Source organism: Bufo gargarizans, chromosome 1 (genome assembly GCF_014858855.1).
Source record: "Bufo gargarizans isolate SCDJY-AF-19 chromosome 1, ASM1485885v1, whole genome shotgun sequence".
Lineage (NCBI taxonomy): Eukaryota > Metazoa > Chordata > Amphibia > Anura > Bufonidae > Bufo > Bufo gargarizans.
The window spans coordinates 378,917,243-378,944,143 of NC_058080.1; the positions used below are offsets into that span (position 1 = coordinate 378,917,243).

Genomic DNA, 26,901 nt, shown 5'->3' on the forward strand with positions numbered 1-26,901 from the left:
CAGTAGCTCACAGAGCCCCGCCCTCGGTTCAGGCAGTTAACCCTCCTGGTCAGCCATTTATTGAGGCTGGTACAGGATTTCATGGGTTTATATCTGCGGAGCTTTTAATGTATCAGACTGGGCCCAGGTCCTATCACAGTCAGAGGAGGACCCTTGAGTTTTCCATTCACCCTCTGGGGTCAGTTTGTTTGATAAAGCCCTGCCTGCACAATCCTCTGGTACAGCTGGATACTTCCTTTCACCCTCTAGGGCCGCTTGGTTGCCAAGCGCTGCCTGCGCAATCCAATTGTGTACATCTGGATCTTCCCAACCACCCTCCGGGGTCGTTTGGTTGATAAGCACCACCTGCGCAATCCAGTTGTGTACATCCGGACCTTCCCAATCACCCTCCGGGGTCGTTTGGTTGATAAGCACCACCTGCGCAACCCGTTTGGGTACATCTGGATCGTCCCAATCACCCTCCTGGGTCGTTTGGTTGATAAAAACGCTGACTGCGCAATCCAGGTGGACATCCAGACCTTCCCAGTCTTCTGGGTCGTTTTGGTTAATAGAGTGCTGCTTGCGCAATCCCATGGTGGACATCCGGACCTTCCAAAGCACCCTCAGGGGTCGTTTGGTGGATTAGCACCACCTGCGCAAATCCAGTGGTGGACTTCTAGACCTTCCCACTCACCTCCGGGTCGTTTGGTTGATCTTCTCCACTGGCGCAGTCCAATGGTGGACCACTGGACCTTCCCAATCACCCTACGGGGTCGTTTTGGTTGATAAGCACCGCATACGCACTCCAATGGTGGATCGCCGGACTCCCCAAGCTCCCTCCGGGGGCGTTTGGTTAATAAAGCACCGTCTGCGCAATCCGGTGAGTAAACCTTTAGAAGTTCCTATTCCACCCCTGGGTAGTTTGGTTGATAACTCCCACTGGCTAGCCTGCATCTGCCATGGGCAAGATTCTGAGAGGTGAGACTGTACGCAGCAAGCCAGAGCAGGATATATTTCCTCCTCGGTCACCTCCACACCCCCACCTTTCCTCCCTAGGGTCACGCTCAGACGCACCCTCCCTCCCTGGAAAGGTTTGGTCTGGGGGAGGAGGGGGAGGGGAATCAGTATTTCGGTCTCTACCGTGTTTTCGGTGAGATCTTCCGAAGTACACAGCAGTACTTGTCGTATGCATTACCCCCTTCCTTAGGCGGAGTATTTGCACTACTACTGGATGCAGTACTCCCTTGGATATTACCTCCCTCTATTGGTGTCTAACGCACTAGCACTGTCAGTGCCGACAGTAGGTGTTCCTCCTTTTAGTAGGTGGCAGAACTGGATTCCCACTGGGGACAGCACTTACTGTAGGCATTAGCCTTCTTCCATAGGTGGCGCTATGGCATTATCCCTGGTTCACGGGACTCCTTATGCCTTGCCCTATTCTCTATACTTGGATATGACAACCTCTCTTCTCAGAGGGTTGCCCAGCGTCGGTCATGTGTCCTAGCGTCCCCTATCTCCATGGCCCTCCACTGTTCAATGTGTCTCAACAATATGTAGTGCTTACTCCATGGCACATAATATTGTGCTTACGTTCCAGCATGTCAAGTGTTTCACTGACTCTATATTCCCTATCTACCATTCCTGATGTTGGAAGTGATTGTGCTGGCACTCTGGTTTAGCTTTGCAGCACATTCTCCTCCGCGGGTGCAGATTTTACGCTGGTACTAGCGCTCGCAGTCGCTGCAGCGGGGCAATCCCTCAGTTCTACCCTGACGCTGGCTTGGCGGTTGTTCCTGTTCAACGCCCTTCCCAGGTGGAGTGTTTAAGGTTAGCTCTCCTTCCCTGGGCAGTATGAGACCATGGCTTCTACAGACTCTAGTCTGCCCCTCAGTTTATGCTGGCGGGGCACGCTTCGGCTCCTACGGTACGGGGGTCCTGGAGTAGCCATTACGTACTCTGGTTCCCCCCGCATGGCTCCTTCGTCAGGTGACTATTCTTCTAACGCCAAATTCGGTGGCGGACGCTGCATGACCTCCTTAGGCGGAGTATGGCACTGCCACTATCATCCGGTGGCTTATTCTGTGTAGTGTCAGTCTCAAATGGGGAATGTACTTCGCCCTGCCACTTTTTTTTCCTTCTGATTTTTCCTTATCTGGCTCAGGGTTCACGGCCACTCCGCAAACCTTGGTAGCTCCTATGTTACTACTTTCCCTCATCTACGTTGATGCAGAGTATTGGTTCTGTGTTTTTTTTTCTTCCAGTTTTGATCCGGAACAACTGTTTGGCTGTGACGTTTTCCATATTCCCCCTTCTACAGGTGATTCCTACCAGTTGGTTCTGGGTGTACTACCCGTATCCACAACTACCTCTTTGAAGACTTGACTAGTGACTGCCATGTCAGTCCGATGTAGTCATGCCTTTTCACTGCATTTTCCGTGGCTAGACTACGAGACTCGCCACGCCAGACTGAGCGGGGGTGCTGTCACGACTGTTGATGGATCTCCTCGAGGCAGGAATTTTGCTCCCATCTTGGTCTGATCTAAATTTCTGTCGTGCAGTGTTACTACACTGTCAGTACACGGTCGCTGACGGAACCCCTTATCGTCTCTACTTCTACCTATCCGACGTATTGATTCCTTGGATTGCGGTTGGTCATGCCTCATTCAGGCGTCTTTTTCTCGGTTATTTATCAGCCAGCTTCCCAGTCTCCCCACAAGGCTCGGGGGACATTAGTGGACCACTTACCGTTTACGTGGAGCGCTTCCCTTTAGCAGGGGTGGATCCTTCGGTTCCGGGTTTTTAGTTTACCCTCGGTTCCTTCATGGGCCAGGTTCAGCACTTGTACCCTTTCCAGTGTCCTCTGACCCACCCGGAGCCCATAATACCTCCCTTCAGGGAATGGCACATGCGGTTTCTCCATACCGTCCTCCTTTACCGCCTTGGGATCTGTACTTAGTCCTTTCAGCGCTCCGGAATTCTCCCTTTGAACTCTTGCGGGAGATGTCACTCCGACTCCTGTCCTGGACGGTAGTTTTTTCTTGTGACTATCACACCCATCAGACAGGTGTCCGGGTTGGGGTGCTGTCTTGCAGAAAGCCTCCTGGTTCTAACAGGGATAAGCGGTTACCCGGCCTGTTCATTTCTTTCTCCGACGGTGGTTTCTGATTTCCATTTCAATGAAGAAACTGTCCTTCCATCACTGTGTCCTTCCCCTTCACCCCCTAGGGAACGGGAGTTAGATCATTTGGATGTTGTCAGGGCTCTGACGATTCATTGCCAGCCTCCAGTCCCTTCCGGTGTACGGACTCTCCTTTTTGTCATCACTGAGGCATTGGCGGCCTCCAGGGTGGCAATTGCACATCTGCTTTTGCTTAAGCGTACCTTCGGTGTCACACCCACTCCACCAGAGTGGTGGCGCTCTTGGACTCGGAGGATTCAAAGTTCCGTTGTGCAGGGCGGCTACTGTCCTCCTTGCGCACATTCACAAAAGTTTGCCAGATGCATGCTTATGCTTCGGCGGGCGCCGTCTTTGGACCACTTGGTCTTGCAGGCGGCAGTTCCTAGTTACCTACAGGGGCGCTTGTTCCATGGGTCTGTGTTTTTCCCTCCCTGTGGACGCTCTAGGACATCCCACAGTCTCTGTGTCCCCCAATGAATATGGGCGAGGAAACGAGATTTTTGTAAAACTTACCTGTAAAATATCCACCCAGTATTGTTGTTCGGCCACAGTTGTGGCTGTTGCTGGTTAGAACCTGGTTCGGTTCTTGGCATTGCTGCTGTTCCACATTTTTTCGTTGGTTTACTTGCTTCTCCTACTGCCTCTCAAAAACTGAAGCTCTCTCTCCAAGCTGGAGGGGGTATAGCTGCCGGGGGAGGAGCTAACAGCTTTTACTAGTGTCAACGCCTCCTAGAGGACATAGCTATACCCACGGTCTCTGTGTCACCCAATGAAGAGCGACAAAGAGATTTTACAGGTAAGTTTTACAAAAATCTAATTTTTCCGAACTCTGGTTCGGTTCCAAGGTACCACTCATCCCTAATGTTAACGTATATATTTATTTTTACAATGGAACTCTATGGTGACTGATGCCACAGTATATATTAACGTATACTTTATTATTTTTTTGTGTACGTTAAACATATAAAAAAAAGTGATGTGAACCCAGCATCAGAAAGGCAGATTACAATGGAGACATTTGAAGTCATTTATCATAGTGGAAACATTCCACATATTTGCTTCACCTCCTGTCATATGTGTACATGTATTTTGCACTGAAACAGAGCAGGTCAGCAATTAAGTTTGCAGAACAAGATTGGAAAAGTCTCATAAATATGGCGCACATTTCTTAGTGCACGTTATGTCACCCTTCTTGATAAATGTGCCCCACAGATTTGTCAGTGTTAATTCTCCAGCTATTTGACAGCTTGTAACTATGTTCGTGGCGCCACCATGGTGAATGTCAGATATTTTGGAGTCAGGTAAAATAGAGGTTGTGTCAGTCCATATTCAGTTTATATATACACCAGTGCACATTTAAAAAAATATATATATATCCTGGGCAACCATTTTTAAAGGCTGTGTGCATTTTGCATCAGCAGCTTTGTATCCCCCGATTTTGCATGCGAATCACACCTTGGGGATCATTTATCAAACTGGTGTAAAGTAATACTGGCTTAGTTGCCCATAGCAACCAATCAGATTCCACCTTTCATTTTCCAAAGGAGCTGCTGAAAATGAAAGGTGGAATCTGATTGGTTGTTATGGGCAACTAAGCCAGTTCTACTTTACACCAGTTTGATAAATCTCCCCTGTTGTCTTTAGTGTGTATGTGTAAGCCTATGTTCACATTCCATTTTTGATCTCCATTTTACATACAAGTGTCGTAGTGTAAACCCATCTCAAATTTGTCAGATACCACTGATAATGGTTCATCATTGCTTATGCTTTACAGGTGAGACTGATGTTCTGCGCTTCAACTACATAAAATCAAGCTACAATAAGGTGCTGATAAGATGGGACCCCTACTGGCCGCCAGACTACAGAGATTTGTTGGGATTCATTTTTCATTATAAGGAAGCGTAAGTCTTAACTACTAGTCCTTGGCTCTTCTGATATTACCGGAGTACATTGTTATATTTCTGAAATCTTAACCCCTTAAAGGCCACCCACTGTCTTTTATCATCACTGTTGTAGAGGGAGCAAAGGGCTCTCTCTACAGTCTTCTCCTCTCCAATCCCAGCTGTTAACCCTTTGATGGCTGCAGTCTGTGACCACAGCATGATTGAAGGATATTTCCCCCTCTGATTGGGTCCCAGTGATCTGATAAAGGCTGGGTAAGCCATCTGCAGTCAGCCCTGGGGACCTAGAAAGGACCTCAGGACTGTAAGCTCTGTAATTCTGCTGTAAGGGTACTCAAGTGTTGCACTAACTACAGCCTGTATTAGTATACATAAGTTTTCTAATGCTTGATAAGTGTAAAATAATTTTGTTAGACAGTAATTCCTTAAAGGGAACCTGTCACCCCTACTATGCTGCCATCACCGAGGGCAGCATAATATAGTGACAGACGCTCTGAGGGAAATTAGACTTTTGAAACATCTCTTAACCATGACTGGCAGTTCTTATGTGTAACAGGGAAGAAACCTGACAGTCATGGGGGAGGTCAGAGCCCATGAGTCTCCATCAGCAGGTTCGACCGGTCAGTACTGTAAAAGTACTGCATATTAGCCCAGAAAGGACAGCCCACTGAAATCCATGGGTCTGTCACTATAATATGCTGCCCTCAGTGAGAGCAGCATAGTAGAGGTAACACATTAAAAAAAATAGGTGATTATTTAGCATAAAATTTTATTGTGCAGATATTACGTAAAAGCAAAAAAAAAAAACACTACACTAAGGTATCCACGCTAGTAGTATATGGAATAACCTGAACAACTCATTTAACCGGTTATGCAGTGTAATCAAAGTAAAAAAGGCAATGTCAAAAATGCTCTTTCTAGATTTGAAACTCTAAAAAAAAAATTGTATAAAAATGTATATAAAATTTTTATGTACTCTGACAGGAATATAAAAATGCAATTTATCCGACATAAAGCTTGCCGTTATACAGCCATGTCAATGAAAAAATAAAAAGTCCAAACTGCTTAAACATGGAGAGGCAAAAACGGAAAGGAAAGAAAAGTTGGTCATTAAGGAGTTAAATGCATAATCTGCATAAGATTAAAACTGCCTCCAACACCTCTCTGTATGTTTTTAAAACCAGAATAATTTTTATCCATGCACACATCTGGAAGGGTCCATTCAGACGTCCGTAGGGGTTTTCCGGTCCGCAAATTGCGGATCCGCAAAACACTGATACCAGCAATGTGTGTTCCGCATTTCGCGGGCCTATAATAAAGTTGACTTTTCTTGTCCGCAGTTGCAGACAAGAATAGGACATGTTCTATTTTTTTTTTCGGGAACGGAATTGCGGATCCAGACAGCACATAATGTGCTCTCCGCATCCATTCTAGCCCCATTGAAAATGAATGGGTCCGCACCCAAGTTGCGGACGTGTAAGTGGACCCCAAGGCACATTATGATGTGCCTTATCCTGATGGTTTCCTACTAGAAATTCGAATAAAGACAAAAGGAAAGGAATCTGAAAGACATTGCAATGTGCTTGCTCTTTACATAGCTTAAAAGGGAACCTGCCCTCCATAAATTCACCCCCTAACCAAATATATCATCCAACACTGCCTTCCAAATCGTGTCCCTCCAATGCCTGTAAGTTTTGCCACCGACCCCTCTTACCTTGGAGAATAATTCTGCAATGGTTTCCGGAGCCAGGTGCTAATGAGGGGAGATGCTCGCACTTCAGCGGAGATGAGTGCAGCCTATTCATATCCAGCCTGCCAGTCCAATGCCCTCAAATTCAATTGACAGGCTTCCTCATTCCCCAAGGCCAAATAAAATCCTGCACATGAACATTGACATTCTTATGTAGCGCAGGCACAATATAATTTCCTTCACTCTGCCTTGGCCTCCAAGTATTACTGCACATGCGCCAGGCTTTCATCAATGCTTCAGTGCTGTGAGGCAATTTGATGGAAGCCCTGAGAGGCCAGAACTACATGAGAATGGGATTCCATGGATGGGGAGGTGGACCAGCTAATTGGCATCCGGCCCTAAAAACATTACTACCTTATTACACACGTGCGCTGCCATCTTTAAAAACAAAACAAAAAAACAGCAGTTTAAGCCGGCGGTTGCTGAGGTTAATAGCGACTGCGGCAACTGAGCAGTTTGACAGTGATGGTGGCCCTCTGTCCTCCTATTGGCACCCCACGAGCGGTTGTTATGCTGCTGCCCCCATTACTCCTTAGCTCTGACAGCATGTAATAGAGTGCTGGTAAAAAATCCCTATACACTGGCTTGCAATGTATAGTACAAGCAATCATCGCAGGTGGGAGTGTCTATATAACTAGTAGGGTGGGAGGAGCTATAAACTAGCTGGGCGTTATTAGAGGCAGTGATAGGGGAGTGTCTATATAACTAACAGGGTGGGAGGAGCTATAAACTAGCTGGGTGTTGGGGACAGTGATAGGGGAGTGTCTATGTAACTAGCTGGGTGGGAAGAGCTATAAACTAGCTGGGTGTTGGGGACAGTGATAGGGGAGTGTCTATGTAACTAGCAGGGTGGGAGGAGCTATAAACTAGCTGGGCGTTATTAGAGGCAGTGATAGGGGAGTGTCTCTGTAACTAGCTGGGTGGGAAGAGCTATAAACTAGCTAGGTGTTGGGGACAATGATAGGGGAGTGTCTATGTAAGTAGCTGGGTGGGAGGAGCTATAAACTAGCTGGGTGTTATTAGAGGCAGTGATAGGGAGTGTCTATGTAACTAGCTGGGTGGGAACAGCTATAAACTAGCTAGGTGTTGGGGACAGTGATAGGGGAGTGTCTATGTAACTAGCAGGGTGGGAGGAGCTATAAACTAGCTGGGTGTTGGGGACAGTGATAGGGGAGTGTCAATGTAACTAGCTGGGTGGGAAGAGCTATAAACTAGCTGGGTGTTGGGGACAGTGATAGGGAAGTGTCTATATAACTAGCAGGGTGGGAGGAGCTATAAACTAGCTGGGCGTTATTAGAGGCAGTGATAGGGGAGTGTCTATGTAACTAGCCGGGTGGGAGGAGCTATTAACTAGCTGAGTGTTGGGGACAGTGATAGGAGAGTTTCTAGCTGGGTGGGAGGAGCTATAAACTAGCTGTGAGTTTAAGGCAGTGATAGGGGAGTGTCTATGTAACTAGCTGGGTGGGAAGAGCTATAAACTAGCTGGGTGTTGGGGACAGTGATAGGGAAGTGTCTATATAACTAGCAGGGTGGGAGGAGCTATTAACTAGCTGAGTGTTGGGGACAGTGATAGGAGAGTTTCTAGCTGGGTGGGAGGAGCTATAAACTAGCTGTGTGTTTAAGGCAGTGATAGGGGAGTGTCTATGTAGCTGGCTGGGAGGAGCTATAAACTAGCTGGGTGTTGGGGACAGTGATAGGGGAGTGTCTATGTAACTAGCTGGGTGGGAAGAGCTATAAACTAGCTGGGTGTTGGGGACAGTGATAGGAGAGTGTCTAGCTGGGTGGGAGGAGCTATAAACTAGCTGTGTGTTTAAGGCAGTGATAGGGGAGTGTCTATGTAACTAGCCGGGTGGGAGGAGCCATTAACTAGCTGGGCGTTATTAGAGGCAGTGATAGGGGAGTGACTATGTAACTAGCTGGGTGGGAATAGCTATAAACTAGCTGGGTGTTTAAGGCAGTGATAGGGGAGTGTCTATGTAACTAGCCGGGTGGGAGGAGCTATACATTTGCTGGTTGTTGTTGGAGGCGGTGATAGGGGAGTGTCTATATAACTAGCTGGATGGGAGGAGCTATAAACTAGCTGGGTGTTAGAGGCAGTGATAGGGGAGTGTCTATGTAACTAGCTGGGTGGGAGGAGATATATACTAGCTGGGTGTTAGGGGCAGTGATAGGGAGTGTCTATGTAACTAGCTGGGTGTTAGGGGCAGTGATAGGGAGTGTCTATGTAACTAGCTGGGTGGTGGTAGGGGCTTGCCTGGTTCAGTGGCAGAGAAAGGAGAAATGCATCATGGGTTTGGTTGGATACAGAAACAGAAAATACTACATACAGGATGGAAACAAACCAGAGTGAAAAAGGGTCAGGAGTCCAAATTGTAAAGAAAAAGCATAGGAAAGCAGTATATAACGTAAGCAACTACATGAGCATATGTGTGTTTAAAACCATAATAATCCTGGAAAGCCCCTTTAAGTACCAAGCTAGGTTGCGTTCTTGAGGGGTGCAGGTGACAGATTTCCTTTAACCACCTCCCGTCTGCCCATTGACTATAAACGTCCAGGAGGTGGATCTCTATTTCTGACAGCACGTTTTAAAACGTCCTGCAGCTTTCCCCCCTGTGCTCCGCCCCTGTACACAGAAACTCCGTGACTCAGCTGCCTCCTGACAGCCAAGAACATGGAGCTTTACCCTGAGACCTTTTTTCCTGGTCTCTGTTCTTTTGATCGCTCTGACAAGCAGTCAGAGCGATCACAAATGCATCTACCATCTCCCTCTCATTAGTGCTGGCAGGAGAGGGAGATCGGTACATTTACACTGCAGCAGCGATCCCCCCAGCAGCTGCTTTCACCTGGAGACCGATCAGTATGGTCTCCTGGGCATGTGAGCGCTGTAATTGCCAGTTACAGCACTCTGACATGCTTGTACTGTCTCCCTCTCATTAGTGCTGGCAGGAGAGGGAGATCGGTACACTTACACTGCAGCAGCGATCCCCCCAGCAGCTGATTTCACCTGGAGACCAATCAGCATGGTCTCCAGGACATGTGAGCTCGGTAGTATCCAGTTACAGCACTCAGCTGTTTGGGAGGGAGGGCTGAGGGAGATCGCAATAGCCCCATAGTACCTCTGTGACTCCTGCTGCCTCCAGAATCAGCATGGTCTCCAGGGCATGTGATTACTGTGACATCCAGTCACAGTAATTATGCAGAAGTTTGTGAGTAAACAATAACTTACTATCATCTCCCTCTCCTCACAGCCTGCTAGTGAGGGAGACTGGTATGTACAGAACACTTACTGTAAACACCTTCCTTTCTTTCTTTCATTTTTTTTTTTTTCAATAAATGGCAATCTATCTATCCCTTTTTTTCTTCTATGTATATATACATAAAATACAGTTTTAGGGTATGTGACTGAAATGCTGTGGATTTGCTGCCATGTATTTTCATGTGGCAAGTCCACAGTGTTGTACAGTATCCACACACTGCAGAAAAAAAGCTGCAGTATTGTAGATTTGAAATCTGCGGCATTTAAATTTATACAGTGGATTTCGCTTGCAGAATTCATCCTTCTCAATGAAGAGGATGAAATCTGCTGGCTTTTCCACAACCAAAAAGGTTTTTTTTTTTGTTTTTTTTTCGCTTGAACCCAGCCTAATGCCTTATTCACACAGTCTGCTTTCGGTCAGTGATTTTCATTAGTGCCGCCAGGTGCGGCTCTAAACACAGAACAGGCGCAGATATTTCCCTTAGGGCTCATTCACACGACCGTGGTTTTGGTCCCCATCCGAGCCGCATTTTTTGCGGCTCGGGTGTGGACCCATTCACTTCAATGGGGCCGCAAAAGATGCGGATAGCACTCTGTGTGCTGTCCGCATCCGTTGCTCTGTTCCATGGCTCAGCAAAAATTATAGATCATGTCCTATTCTTGTCCATTTTGCGGACAAGAATAAGCATTTCTTTATCCACCTCCCGACCGCCTAACGCGCCGATGCGTCCGGGAGGTGGTTGATTTGTTCCTCCTGGACGCATCAACGCGTCATATCGCACGCAGGCGCGTGCGCTCACAGGAACAGAAGGTAAACGAGTGGATCTCCAGCCTGCCAGCGGCGATTCGTTCGCTGGCAGGCTGGAGATGTGATTTTTTTTTAACCCCTAAAGGTATATTAGACGCTGTTTTGATAACAGCGTCTAATATACCTACTACCTGGTCCTCTGGTGGTCCCTTTTGTTAGGATCGACCACCAGAGGACACAGGTAGGTCAGTAAAGTCGCACCAAACACTACACTACACCCTCCCCCGTCACTTATTAACCCCTTATAAACCCCTGATCACCCCATATAAACTCCCTGATCACCCCCCCTGTCATTGATCACCCCCCTGTCAGGCTCCGTTCAGACGTCCGTATGATTTTTACGGATCCACAGATACATGGATCGGATCCGCAAAACACATACGGACGTCTGAATGGAGCCTTACAGGGGGGTGATCAATGACAGGCGGGTGATCACCCATATAGATTCTCTGATCACCCCCTGTCATTGATCACCCCCCCTGTAAGGCTCCATTCAGACGTCCGCATGTGTTTTGCGGATCCGATCCATTTATCCATGGATCCGTAAAAATCATACGGACGTCTGAATGGAGCCTTACAGGGGGGTGATCAATGATGGAGGTGATCAGGGAGTCTATATGGGTGATCACCCCCCTGTCATTGATCACCCCCCCCCCCCCCCCCCCTGTAAGGCTCCATTCAGACATTTTTTTGGCTCAAGTTAGCGAAAATATATATTTTTTTTGTTTGTTTTTTCTTACAAAGTCTCATAATGCACTAACTTGTGTCAAAAAATAAAATCTCACATGAACTCGCCATACCCCTCACGGAATCCAAATGCGTAAACATTTTTAGACATTTATATTCCAGACTTCTTCTCACGCTTTAGGGCCCCTAAAAAGCCAGGGCAGTATAAATACCCCACATGTGACCCCATTTCGGAAAGAAGACACCCCAAGGTATTCGCTGAGGGGCATATTGAGTCCATGAAAGATTGAAATTTTTGTCCTAAGTTAGCGGAAAGTGAGACTTTGTGAGAAAAAAACAAAAAAAAATCAATTTCCGCTAACTTATGCAAAAAAATAAAAATTCTATGAACTCGCCAGGCCCCTCATTGAATACCTTGGGGTGTCTTCTTTCCAAAGTGGGGTCACATGTGGGGTATTTATACTGCCCTGGCTTTTTAGGGGCCCTAAAGCGTGAGAAGAAGTCTGGGATCCAAATGTCTAAAAATGCCCTCCTAAAAGGAATTTGGGCTGCTTTGCGCATCTAGGCTGCAAAAAAGTGTCACACACCTGGTATCGCCGTACTCAGGAGAAGTTGGGGAATGTGTTTTGGGGTGTCATTTTACATATACCCATACTGAGTGAGAGAAATATCTTGGTCAAATGCCAACTTTGTATAAAAAAAATGGGAAAAGTTGTCTTTTGCCAAGATATTTCTCTCACCCAGCATGGGTATATGTAAAATGACACCCCAAAACACATTCCCCAACTTCTCCTGAGTACGGCGATACCAGATGTGTCACACTTTTTTGCAGCCTAGGTGGGCAAAGGGGCACATATTCCAAAGTGCACCTTTCGGATTTCGCAGGCCATTTTTTACACATTTTGATTGCAAGGTACTTCTCACACATTTGGGCCCCTAAATTGCCAGGGCAGTATAACTACGCCAAAAGTGACCCCATTTTGGAAAGAAGACACCCTAAGGTATTCCGTGAGGGGCATGGCGAGTTCCTAGAATTTTTTATTTTTTGTCGCAAGTTAGTGGAATATGAGACTTTGTAAGGAAAAAAGAGAAAAAAAAAAAATCATCATTTTCCGCTACCTTGTGACAAAAATAAATAAATTCTAGGAACTCGCAGTGCCCCTCACGGAATACCTTGGGGTGTCTTCTTTCCAAAATGGGGTCACTTGTGGGGTAGTTATACTGCCCTGGCAATTTAGGGGCCCAAATGTGTGAGAAGTACTTTGCAATCAAAATGTGTAAAAAATGACCGGCGAAACCCGAAAGGTGCACTTTGGAATATGTGCCCCTTTGCCCACCTTGGCAGCAAAAAAGTGTGACACATCTGGTATCGCCGTACTCAGGAGAAGTTGGGGAATGTGTTTTGGGGTGTCATTTTACATATACCCATGCTGGGTGAGAGAAATATCTTGGTCAAATGCCAACTTTGTATAAAAAAATGGGAAAAGTTGTCTTTTGCCAAGATATTTCTCTCACCCAGCATGGGTATATGTAAAATGACACCCCAAAACACATTCCCCAACTTCTCCTGAGTACGGCGATACCAGATGTGTGACACTTTTTTGATGCCAAGGTGGGCAAAGGGGCACATATTCCAAAGTGCACCTTTCGGGTTTCGCCGGTCATTTTTTTTTTACAGATTTTGATTGCAAAGTTCTTCTCACACATTTGGGCCCCTAAATTGCCAGGGCAGTATAACTACGCCACAAGTGACCCCATTTTGGAAAGAAGACACCCCAAGGTATTCCGTGAGGGGCATGGTGAGTTCCTAGAAGTTTTTTATTTTTTGTCGCAAGTTAGTGGAATATGAGACTTTGTAAGAAAAAAATATATATAATAAATCATCATCATTTTCCGCTAACTTGTGACAAAAAATAAAAAGTTCTATGAACTCACTATGCCCATCAGCGAATACCTTAGGGTGTCTACTTTCCGAAATGGGGTCATTTGTGGGGTTTTTCTACTGTTTGGGCATTGTAGAACCTCAGGAATCATGACAGGTGCTCAGAAAGTCAGAGCTGTTTCAAAAAGCGGAAATTCACATTTTTGTACCATAGTTTGTAAACGCTATAACTTTTACCCAAACCATTTTTTTTTTTTGCCCAAACATTTTTTTTTATCAAAGACATGTAGAACAATAAATTTGGCGAAAAATTTATATATGGATGTCGTTTTTTTTGCAAAATTTTACAGCTGAAAGTGAAAAATTTCTTTTTTTTGCAAAAAAATCGTTACATTTTGATTAATAACAAAAAAAGTAAAAATGTCAGCAGCAATAAAATACCACCAAATGAAAGCTCCATTAGTGAGAAGAAAAGGAGGTAAAATTCATTTGGGTGGTAAGTTGCATGACCGAGCGATAAACGGTGAAAGGAATGTAGTGCCAAAGTGTAAAAAGTGCTCTGGTCATGAAGGGGGTTTCAGCTAGCGGGGCTGAAGTGGTTAAGTAAATGTCAGTAATGATGAGCCAGCATTGCACACACTGGTCCTCTTTCTATCTGCCACCTGTTTGGGGGGGATCCGTTTGTAAACCTCCTTTGATGGTTAAAGGATTTGCATTGGGTAGATCTCACATTTGCATCTAGAGTGGTTTGAGGATTGAAGTACAGTAGATTTAGGATCTTGGATGGTGCTCCAACCATATAGTCCATAACTTGAGGCATTTATCAAGGTCAATGTAGCTATATAAAGCTTTGAAAGGGGAGTGTCATGTTCACTTTAGATGTTTTGTTGGCACTAAGCCATTGTTTCCCCTGAAAATTTTTGTACAAAAGTGTTGTTTTTTTTTTTTCTTTCTGTTGAACAATTTAAAATACCTTGTGGTTGTTTCTTTAACAAGCACAGTGGATTTCTGCAAGCCCTCATTGAATGAGACAATCAGCAATGTCTTCAGCAGATCTGCCGTTGTGCATTTCCAGTAAAGTTTCCTGGATGTAATTAGTTATAGGAGAGAGGGGTGTACTTGTCTGGGGTATCGGTATAGTATATTTTTCTAATGGTGTCCCAGGTTTTGCTTGCTGCTTTTGGTAAATTGCCATTTGTATACTATTAGATATACAGTAAGTTTCATAGCCAAAAGAATAGGTTTTTCTACTCCCCAATCCCTTATAGCGGAAGCAGAAGTTAAGAATTCCTTGTAAATGTGTGAATTTTATTTAGGTTAGTTTTCTTTAGGCCTCATACACTGCCTGGCCATGCCCGTATTGCGGCCCGCACTTGAATGGATCAGCAATCTGGAACGAGCATTGTGGAATGGCGGCACATGGTGTTTGTCTGTGCCTCCGTACTGCAAAAAATAGAACATGTTCTATTTTTTTTTGCGGTGTGGATGGATCACAGACCCATTCAAGTTCAATGGGTCTGGATCCATCTGCTGGTGCCCGTGCATTGGGGATTGCAAATTGCGTTCCCCAATACACGGATCAGCCGGCACACTGTTGTGACTTAGGCCGGGTTTACATGCTGTGGCTGCGGCTTTTAACTGCAGAAATGTTCTGGTAAAGCCAAAGTTTTGCCTACAAAATCATCTGGCCGTTGGGTGCTGTTGGAGGTCAGAGTTTCGTCCACATTCTTTGGCCAGAGCATGTAAACCCAGTCTAAATTGGTACCACCAGATCATCTACTATTGTATATGTTAATCAGCACCTAGGGTTGGGCGATAGAAAAAATATTCAGACGATAACGATATTAAAAAATGTATCGCGATAACGATATATATCGCGATAAATACCCATTTTAAAGAAAAAAACACAAGGAGACGTTGCACTGTATGGGGGCAGCCACAAGGAGAGGTTACACCGTATGGGGGCAGCCACAAGGAGAGGTTACACCGTATGGGGGCAGCCACAAGGAGACGTTACACTGTATGGGGGCAGCCACAAGGAGACGTTACACTGTATGGGGGCAGCCACAAGGAGACGTTGCACTGTATGGGGGCAGCCACAAGGAGACGTTGCACTGTATGGGGGCAGCCACAAGGAGACGTTACACTGTATGGGGGCAGCCACAAGGAGACGTTACACTGTATGGGGGCAGCCACAAGGAGACGTTACACTGTATGGGGGCAGCCACAAGGAGACGTTACACTGTATGGGGGCAGCCACAAGGAGACGTTACACTGTATGGGGGCAGCCACAAGGAGACGTTACACTGTATGGGGGCAGCCACAAGGAGACGTTACACTGTATGGGGGCAGCCACAAGGAGACGTTACACTGTATGGGGGCAGCCACAAGGAGACGTTACACTGTATGGGGGCAGCCACAAGGAGACGTTACACTGTATGGGGGCAGCCACAAGGAGACGTTACACTGTATGGGGGCAGCCACAAGGAGACGTTATACTGTATGGGGGCAGCCACAAGGAGACACAAAAGGAGACATTACTTAGAGTATGGAGCTGGGGGGCAGCAGCTGCCCCCCCATGTCTTATGGCCACCTGTGTGACTGTGACTTGTCACCTGCCTGCCAGGCTGCCACCACCATAATTCCTTCTTGTTGGTCATGCTTATGTCATAGGGGAGCCGGGAGGTACTGCAGGGAGTCGAGGGACGCATGATGAGTCACTGGCAGGCATGAAGAACTGAGTGGGCTGTGGGCCTAGACATATAACTGGGGTAATTGGCAGAGTGGACTGGAGTGACATTGCACCTTTTAATAGCTGCCCGTCCGGCAGCTGTGATATTTAGGGTCGACTCTCTTCTCTCCGCAGGGGGTGGGGGTCGGTCGGAGTCGGACGGAGTGTGGGTTCTTCTCTGACTGACTTTCCCGCCACTTGCTGCTGTAGTATGTATGTACTGCGCTGCTCTAGTGTCAGCCTGGTGGCGTCACCTGATTCCGACGTTAGATGTCGGTCGGTGGGCGGAGACAGTCACAGCACATTCTGATGAAGCAGGAGGAGCCGCTGGTAGATATAGATAATGATGGGGGAGGGCAGTGGCGCCGCGGACTCAGTTTTTAAAGCTATGATGTCACGAAATATACTGCGGTATTAGGAAACGGCGATATCGCCATATCGCCGTTTTTTTAATATCGCGGTATATCGAAAAACCGGTATATCGCCCAACCCTATCAGCACCAGCATTAATTGCTTGCATATCAATGTACTTTTTGCTTCTTCCATTTTCAAGACCCTATCAGAATGTTACAGAGTTTGATGGCCAGGATGCATGTGGATCCAATAGTTGGACAGTGGTTGATGTGGATCCTCCAGCACGTACTTCAGATGGCAAGACACCTAACCCTCCAGGACATCTTTTACTTAATCTAAAGCCTTGGACACAGTATGCAGTGTTTGTCAAGACTCTAGTGTCGTCTTCAGATGATAAAGAAAAACCCTATGGAGCAAAGAGTGAGATCATCTACATAAGGACAAACGAAACTAGTAAGTACCTGTGCATGGGATGTGGATTCTCTTACATTGTCTTGGAGGTGTTTTAAAACCTAGCCGTTATCAGTTTATGGGTCCTTACACACACAGATTTCCGTTGGTGTTTTTTGGGCTGTTTTTTTGCTGTTTTTTGCAGAATCTTTACGGCGATTTTTCAAACGTCTTTGCCCACCTGTGTTTTATTCATGTGTTTTTAAAAGAAGCTATAAAGACAAATCACGCCACCTAATTACAAATAACGAATTACACCCATTTGGAAAAACATAAATCTTAAGGAATTAGAAACGATTAAGAGCTATATAAACTGGGAAAAAAAAGGGATAAAATACCTTAGTCAGATATTGGAACAGGGTAAATTAAAAGATTTTAATACAATGGTTGGTGAGTTTGGGATTCCCCAAAAAGATATGTATAAATATATTCAGCTTAGTAATGCCCTGCGGATAGCCCTTCAGGAGGACAAATATAAAATAGAAAAATCTGATATAATACACAAATTTACTAAAGAGGGGGAAAGGGGTGGTATAACCGCAAGAAGATATAAGATATTGATGGAGATCAAAAAGAAACGGATTCTAATACTCGCTAGAAAAAAATGGGAGGACGAACTTCAATCTCTTACTGAAGATAAATGGGAAGATGCCCTCAGAAGTTACTCAATGGTTTCCAATAGGGGCTCACATAAGATCTCCCAGCTTTTTGTAGTGCATAGATTGCATCGATCCCCACGGTCATTGAAGATAATGGGTGTGAGAGTTTCGGATGCATGTTTAAAATGCGGGGGAGAGAATGCTGATTTAATACATTGTTTCTGGAGATGCCCAAGGTTGATTAGATATTGGAGGGAAATTCTGGAGACTGTACATTTAATTCTGAAGGTTTATATACCTGAAGACCCGGTGATTTGCATTTTAGGGGCAATTAAACATCTGAATCTAAATAGAGATATACGAGTGGTTCTCTGTAAAGTGCTATTTCAAGCTAGACTTCTTATACTTAAGAAATTAAGAAATGGGTGGGGGTAGACCCTCCGACGTTGAGACAGTGGAGGAAAGTGGTGGATAATTTGATTAAGGAAGAACGATTGATGGAGGGCCACAGAAAAAAAAGTATTGAGGATCTTTGGAAAAAATGGTTACTTTAGGGCAGGATTTATAAACTTTTTTATTTTTTTTGTATATACACGTAATTACAAATTACAATCTAAAGAAACCACTTATTTATTTTATGTTTCATATGACCCAAAGGCCTTCAGAGAATATCTGCAGCTGGCATTATTAACACAAAAAACGCTAAAGTGCAGAAATACACCAACAAAAACCCATGTGTGAGAGCACCCCCTCTGTGTGGATATAAGCATATCATGTGCTTTGTTTAATTTCAGCACCCTCTGTTCCACTCGACCCATTCTCAATATCCAACACATCATCTCAGATAATACTGAAATGGAAACCACCATCTGAACGGAATGGGAATGTCACTCACTACTTGGTGTACTGGCAGGAACAACCTGAGGATAGTGAGCTACTTGAACTAGATTACTGTATTAAGGGTAAGTGTTTTCGTTATGCTTACAATGATTCATCATCATTTTGTTTGGGTGAAGGTCCTATTTCAGTTAGTCATTGCAGTGGTTATTATTCTCAAGCTGAGAGGTTCACCAAATGTCTTCAGGACAGGGAATCTCCAGTCTGAAACCACAACCCATTATCCATACAGCTTGTCACCAGACTATGTCAGTCTTGTCACCCATGTTGACATCACTTCTACAGACCACATTTAGCCACTGTGTCATGATAATGTGAAATCAGTATGGATGGCACATCAGCATTGACCCAAAAACCATGAAGACCCAAACATTTCATGAACCTTCTCCTTTAACCCTTTTCTAGACTATGCACTCCATAATATCCCAAACTTGATGCTGGAGTCTAGACTCCAAAATTGTTTGAGTGCCCACAATGATTTTTGACCACCAGAACTCAAAAATTACATACAGACCCCATACTGCAGACATCAATGAGCAAAAATACCAACGCAATTAGAGATGAGCGAATTTCCGCTTAGGAAATTCGTTCACACTTCGTTTGGTGTTTAAAAGGTGAATTGCGTTATGGATTCCGTATCTTTGGACCATAACGCAATTCTATGACTGAATCCCTTTAGAGGCAGTCCATTATTCATTCCGTCATAATTGAAGTCTATGGGCTGCAAAACGTATCTGTCCTGTTTCCGTTATGTAGGGGAGGACTCCCCTGCATAACGGAAACAGGACAGATCCGTTTTGCAGCCCATAGACTTCAATTATGACGGAATGAATAACAGTGCCTCTAAAGGGATTCAGTCATAGAATTGCTTTACCACCAAACGTAATGTGAAATTCGCTCATTTCTAAACACAATGCACAAAGTGCAGTGGTCCCTCAAGTTACAATATTAATTGGTTCCAGTATGACCATTGTATGTTGAAACCATTGTAACCTGATTAATCTATTCCAAAGCAACAAGTCCTCAAATATAACAGTCAGGAATATCTGCTAACTAGCAACTGAGGCTGGATGCATGCAGTTGTATTATCTGAACGGATCCGTCTGTGCAGATCCATGACTGTTCCACACCAAACGCGAGTGTGAAAGTAGCCTAATCCAGCTTTTTTTTTTTACCAGAGAAGTGGCCATGATTGGTTGGATCTGAGTCTGAGACATTGTATGATGAGTTACAATTTACAATGCGTCAGTATGTTTAAAATATTGTAACCTGAGGCCATTGTATCTTGAGGGACCAATGTAATCTTAATGTCAAGTCACATCTCTATTATATAGTCTGAATAAAACCCTGCCAATGAGCTGTTTGAAGGGGTTGTGGCACTTTTGCAAGCCCTGCTTCCTCTTCACTATTTACTTGGCATGCCTTTTCTTTATAGTGGCAGTGCAGTGTAATTGCAACTGCTTGTCCCATTCAAGTGAACCACCGCTAAGAAGGACATGGCGTGCAGGTAAACTTTGAAGAGGAAGCAGTGCTTGCAACCCCTTCAGACTGCTGATTGGCAGAGATGCCAGAAATCTGAACCCCTCCGATCTGATACTGATGACCTGTCTTGAGGATAGGTCACCAACATTATGCCACTGTATTTCATTATATGGCGGTGGCTCAAAATCTGAGACCTCCATGATCCTGAGAATGCTGGGGCCTCAATGCTGATTCAGAGCTGCAACACAACACGTGCAAGTGAATGGAGGTGACTGCAGTGGTCTACTCAACCAGTCGACTGGGGTGGCACTGTGCAGGGTACTATTCCCTGAAAATATATAATGTTATATATACTTTATATGGTCTTTACATACTGAATCAATATCAGATCAGTGGGTGTCTAAGCTTCCGGAAGCCGTATGATCTGTCCACTGCCTTGCCGGCTTACTGTAGCTCACCTCCCATTCAGGTGACTGACTGCTGAGGATTTGACTTCTGGCTCGCCAGTCAGGAGACCAGAGGTCCTATTCCCATATCTGAATGGAATGCCAGGTCAAGCATGCACACTGTCACTCTAGCTGTGACATAGCTGTATGAAGCACGCTGCTATCTGGCAGTCTCGTAGAGAATAAATGGAGTGGCACTTTATGTGCTCGGCCTGCCATTCATTGTTACGTGACTGCTCCTAAACTAGTGCATACATTCACAGGGATAAAGTTGCCCTCCAGGACATGGTCACCTCCTCAAGACACAGAAGATGTTTCTAAACCCAATGGAACAAACACTGAGGATTCTAATGAGGCTTGCTGTTCCTGCCCAAAAAGTGAAGCTCAGATTATGAATGAGCAGATTGAGCAGGCTTTCCGGAATACCTTTGAGAATTATTTGCACAATGTGGTCTTTATTCCAAGGTAAGGTTGACGGTAAGAACTCTGGACCAGTTTATTGTCATTACAGAACAGTGAATGACCAAACATGGACAAATCTTAAGGCGGGTTTACTCAGGCCATGGAACAGCCGATTGTCGGAAAGGAAGCTTTTCTTCTCGACAGTTGTTTGCTCGCTCAGTGAAGGAGACTGCTACATTTACATGCAGTGGTCTCCTTCACAGTACACTATTGCGATCCCGTGTGCCCATACAGAATCCTTGTTTCTGGACAGCAGATCGCGGTTTAGACAGCACGATCTGCCGCCCAGAATCGGTGATTGGTGGTGCCTGCATGAAAGACCGGATCACCCAATGAACGAGCCTTTCACTCATTCATCGAGTGATCAGTGGCACATTTAGATGGCCAGACTGTCGGGAACGAGCGCTCACATGGTTTTTAAGGGTTTATTCACATGGGCAGGTAGTGTGCTATGTGGTCATAAACCATGCTGCAAATCAGCACATTTTACGTTGAAGTTTTTGGGCTCTGTGGTATACCACATGCTATTTTTGCTGCATGTTTTTTGCCCACCTGGCACACTAGCTGACCACGTGAATACACTAAAAAAAAAAAAAAAAAAGGTAGCTAACGCACAGCAACTTTTGGGAGCCTGACGGCCTTTTTTTAAGGTATTCCAGCTAAACTCCTTCTCACTGTGGTAGGAATTGGGGGAACCCGGAAACCAGTTCAAGTGATCAGTGGAGCCCCAACGATTATATATTCATCAGGTACCATGTGGATACATGGTAAATGCAGTTTTGTGGGAAAGACAAATAAAAAGGTCTGAAGGCTGCACGATTGAGAAGTAAAATTAATTTTAAGAACCTCTGTTTTACTTCATTCTACAGACCTTCTAGAAAACGCAGAGACACGTTTGGTGTTGCCAACGGTACAGTGTCAGATCAAGTGACACCCAACCCTTTATTTAATGCAACCTCAACTGGAGCACCTGATGACCTCGAGCCCAAGAAGTATTCTCAGAAGGTCTGGTTCAAGGAGTCTTTTGCCATTTCTGGCCTGAAGCATTTTACTGCATATCGAATTGAAATCCACGCCTGCAACCATGACGTTTCACTTTTTGGCTGTAGTGTAGCTGCTTATGTCAGTGCCAGAACCATGCCAGAAGGTGAGCCACCCATGCAGGATTAAGTTGCTGTTTGTCAGACTGTAATAAATCTGAAATTTTACTATTACTATTTTTATATCATAGATTACGTAGGCCATCTGCATTGTACTATGTACTAGTCTTTCAACCGTGTTAAAGGGAATGTGTCATCAGAAAATGACCTGCTGTCATTTTAAATATTTTTGATGATGTTATTTTTAATTTCCCATGTCACTTTTTATATTTAAACTATAACCAAAAATGCTGCAGTTTTTGCACTGGCCACTAATAATCGGCACCACTTCTTGGTCTGTACAGATCACTTTACTGCAGTTATCTGCTTATCTGTCATTCTGATCCTGCCTGTAATGATATCACCTCTGTGTATAGATAAGACAGGATCCACCATTCACTATAGGTGATATCACAGCTTATCTATTCTTTCCTTGTACAATGACGTCTGCAAAGGTCACAGAACATGCCTAGAAAACTATCCTATAGAAGTCAATGAGGTCCCCTCCTGTCCATTGTGTCTATGGCCCATGGAGCTGTCATAAAGCAATTTTGTTAATGCTTTCTAAATGCTGTTAAGAATAGCTCAGGCAAGATGGCCGCCACGATAATCCTGTTCAGGAAATAGATTTAAAAAAATGTACATAAAAAAAATAAATAAAAAAAAACAGATTAGAAAAATGGATGTTTGCTACTATCTAATTTTAACTGGCAGATACAATTTCTGGTGACACATTACCTTTAAATGGGTTTTCTGAGGAATTATGTTTATGGAATAGCTACTCGACTTGTCTTAACAGTCAGATTTTTGGGGCGGTTTGATTTGGAGAATGTGTTGCCTGGTCTCTGTTCTAGAAAAATAATTGTAGTGGAAAAGAGCTGCATTCAAGAGTGTTGTAGGGGGAAATTATCCACATCCAGTGTAGAACAAAGTACTGGAAGTTCCACTCTAAGCCTGGCGGCATCGGGCCATGGTGTCAGTGCATGACTGACATAGTATGTGCGCCCTGATATATTAAAGGGGTTGACCACTTTACAGTTGGCTACTGTTGATGAATGTGTTTGCAAGATGACTACCGTATATGGCACTTACTAATATAGCCTTTGTTTATATTCTGCACCATTATTCTCTCTTCTTGGCCAAGTCCTTTTGTGCTGTCCACACAGTAGTCCTGTCCATAAAATGGCCACTGATGGAGGGTCATATATGACCAGGCAAATCACTCAGTCTCCTCCATTAAAATACACTACACCTGCACTAAACTGTCCAATTTCAAGTGCAGAGGGCAGATGTGGTGTATTGAAGTGGAGAAGGCTGAGGGATGTGTCTGAAGTTATTTTTGCCTAGTCACATGACCCTTCATCAGCCACCATCTTATGGACAGATCTCCTGTGTGGACAGCACAGAAGATTTGCCCAACAAGGGGACACAACTTATGAAATAAATAATCATCTTACAGACAGATTGGTCAACAGTAGCCAAAAAGTGGCCATCCCCTTTAACCACAGAACTGTTTTGTCCGAATCCAGCTCGGGCAGTGGGCAAAGTAGCTAACTGGAGGGGGAGGGATGTTTTAGATGCTGCTATCACCTAATTGGTAGCAGCTAGAAACATACAATCGTCTTGTTTGAAAGCTGACATTTCAGTCCAAGCAACATAGGAAAAATCACTTTTAGAAATCGAGATGGGAATAATCGCAGGTAAAACCTACTTTTGCTTTCACTTTCAGCTGCATCCACAGCATCCAGATTTCTATCAGTGATATCTTCCCCTGTCCTGAACATATTGCTGTCATTCTGGTATTGTCTTATGTTTCTACCATTCAGGAGATAGCAGCATCTAAAGCAGCCCTCCTCTCTCCAGTTAGCTACTTTTCCCACGGCTGGAGCTGGACTCCGGCGAAACAGTTAGGTGGTTAAGGTGGAATGGGAGTGGATGCAGAGAGCTAGCCACCGAGGAGATGGCGGCACACATGAGGGCGAAGTGTTGTGTTGTCCCGATATGTCATGTAAGCCTGGGGCTATGTGTGAAAGCACTAGGGTTAAATAAGAAAATAAATTATAAATACAAATAAAGGAAAGGAAATAATAAACAGCCTGCTATTGAAAACTGAGGCAGATACTAAAGGCGTGTAAGGATCAACAGAAATTAGAAAGAGGAGGAGAAGGGGGAGAAAAACAAGAAGAATAGGGGAGTAAGGCCTCATGCACACGACCGTAGTTATGGTCCGTATCCGAGCCGCAGTTTTTTCACTTCAATGGGGCCGCAAAAGATGCGGAAAGGCACACGGGCGGCTTCTGTTTTTTGCGGATCAGCGGTTTGCGGACCGCAAAAAACGTCGCGGTCGTGTGCATGAGGCCTAAAAGAGTATTGGGGAGCACTGTTGGGACTGATGTGTGCAAAGAGAGGGGCCATATAAATATAGATAAATAGTGCTGGTGTTAGCATATGAAAAGAAAGGGAGAACTGGGCACACATACATGGTTTCTCTCCGACTCTGTGGCAGGGGTGTAAACAACTGAGCGACTGCCCTTCTTGGGATTGATATGTATCCAACCTAGGGTTGGACGATATCAAAAATATTCCCACGATAACGATATTAAGAAATGTATTGCGATAAGGGGGGAGGGGGGGGAGGGGGGGGCGCGCGCGCGCACTGCCACCAATGCAGAGACTGAAGAACATTTCCGGCACCTAACCTCTGAGAGGACGCTGTGATCCGCCCAATTTACCCCTCAGGTGCCACACCTGAGGGGTTAATTGCGCAGATCACAGCGTCCTCTCAGAGGTCGGGTGCCGGGAATGCGAGTCACAGAATTCCTTCCCCCACGCCGGCCAAACTGCTAAGAGCGCCACCGCAAGCGGCCAGCAGGTATAGGGGACATTTGCATGAGTACAAGTACTCTGCAAATGTCCAGTATCTGTTCATGCTGGGGCGGGCGGCCACGGGCACAGGCACAGATTTAGAAGCGGTCAGCGCACGTGACCGCTTCTATGATGTCACGAAATACTGCGGTATTTAGGAAACAGCGATATCGTCATATCGCCGTTTTTTTTATACCGCGGTATATCGTGAAACCGGTATATCGCCCAACCCTAATCCCACCTGCACAAATCCAACTTTTATTGGACATCTAGCAGATGGATAGTGTAGGAAAAGCTACTAAGGATATCTGCACATTGCTTTCTTCTATGCTGTGTGGTCTTAATATCTTACTGGCCTCTTTTTCCACGTTCTAACACAAAAAGTCTTTAATCCGTATCTGTAGACCCAACTGCTAAATTTACAATAATTGACTTTTCACAGCTAAAGCAGATAACATTGAAGAACCAGTGACTTACGAGTATAACGTCCCGTACCTCCACCTCTTTTGGAAGCAGCCAAAAGCACCCAATGGCTTGACCGTTCTGTACGAGGTACAATACTCCCGGCTTGGAGACACTCAGGTAATTGTTTGTTACATGTTTATATTAATTTCCTGATGTCATATTATATCTTGTATGGATTATATTATTATCATCACTTTGCAGGAAGAAACTGCCTGTGTTTCCCAGAAACAGTATCTCCAGGATAAGGGAGTTAGGCTGCGTTCACTTCATCCAGGAAACTACAGTGTGAGAGTTCGGGCCACGTCTTTGGCTGGAAATGGCTCTTGGACTCAGACTACTTATTTTTATGTACCAGATAATGGTGGGTGCTTTTTTATCTTTAGGTAAAAAGTGACTCTGCAGTAGTTGCACAACAGCATGTTGAACCCCTTCCCATCGCAAATAATGTTTTTTTTTTTCCATTTTCTACTCCCTGCCATCCAAAAGCCAAAACTCCAAATTTATTTTTTTTCCTCTTCACATAGCTGTTTGAGGGCTTGTTTTTTTTTTTTCCCTCCTAATAATTTGTTCCAGGAAATGCATTGGAAAGCTGGAAAAAATTATAAATGGGATGGAATTGCAAAAAAAAAAAGGCATTTGTGGTATTGTTTTATCGATTTCATATTTATGGTGTTAAATGGGTGATAAAAACATGACACATTTAATTTTATTCTGTCACTACAATTTCAGTGATTCCAAATTTAAATAATTATGTTATAATAAGTCTAAAAAATAAGAAGTTAAAAAAATAATTTATTTTTATCACCATCTTTTGACACCCATAACTTTTTATATTTCCATTTATGGAGCTGTGTAAGTTCTTATTTTTTTTTTACTGGACGAGCCGTAGTTTTTATTAGAACTTGATATTTTGGGAGTATGTGATTGCTTTTTATAAAAAAAAATTGTGGAGGCTTAGGCTAAAAAAAACCACAATTTTTATTATATTTTATTTGTTAGGGTACTTTCACACTAGCGTTTTTCTTTTCCGGCATAGAGTTCCGTCCTAGGGGCTCAAATCCGGAAAAGAACTGATCAGTTTTATCCCCATCTATTTTGAATGGAGAGTAATCCGTTCAGGATGCATCAGGATGTCTTCAGTTCAGTCTTTTTGACTGATCAGGCTTTTCAGAAAACCGTAGCATGTTGTATTTTTACCTTCAGCCAAAAATCCGGAACACTTTGACTGAACGCCGGATCCTTCCTTTTTCTCATTGACTTGCATTAACGCCGGATCCGGCGCCATGTGTTCCGTCAAACCGGATCCGGCTTTTGCATGTTAAACCTGAAAAATTTGAAAAAAAAGTTAGTCCATAAATAGCGGATCTGTTTTTTCCAATGCATTTTTTCATTGTGATCAAAATCCTGATCAGGATTCAAATGTAATCAGTTTTTCCAGATCCGGCGGGCAGTTCCGGTGACTGAATTGAACGCCGGATTCAAACAACGCTAGTTTAAAAGTACCCTAAGTGTTCATCATATGGGACAAATACTTTTATATTTTGATAGTTTTCAGACATGGCAATACCAA

The 26,901-nt window shown here is 44.5% G+C and overlaps 1 protein-coding gene across 1 annotated transcript in view; it reads left to right on the forward strand.

The window, feature by feature from the left end:
- Positions 1 to 26,901, forward strand: part of INSR (insulin receptor) — a 140,589-nt gene that overhangs the window by 81,990 nt on the left and 31,698 nt on the right. Inside the window, exons 7-13 of the mRNA XM_044270099.1 lie at positions 4,932 to 5,058; positions 16,726 to 16,979; positions 18,370 to 18,537; positions 20,664 to 20,865; positions 21,732 to 22,009; positions 25,309 to 25,448; positions 25,533 to 25,692. Of these exons, the coding sequence (XP_044126034.1) occupies positions 4,932 to 5,058; positions 16,726 to 16,979; positions 18,370 to 18,537; positions 20,664 to 20,865; positions 21,732 to 22,009; positions 25,309 to 25,448; positions 25,533 to 25,692 (1,329 nt within the window). The remainder of the gene's footprint in view (positions 1 to 4,931; positions 5,059 to 16,725; positions 16,980 to 18,369; positions 18,538 to 20,663; positions 20,866 to 21,731; positions 22,010 to 25,308; positions 25,449 to 25,532; positions 25,693 to 26,901) is intronic.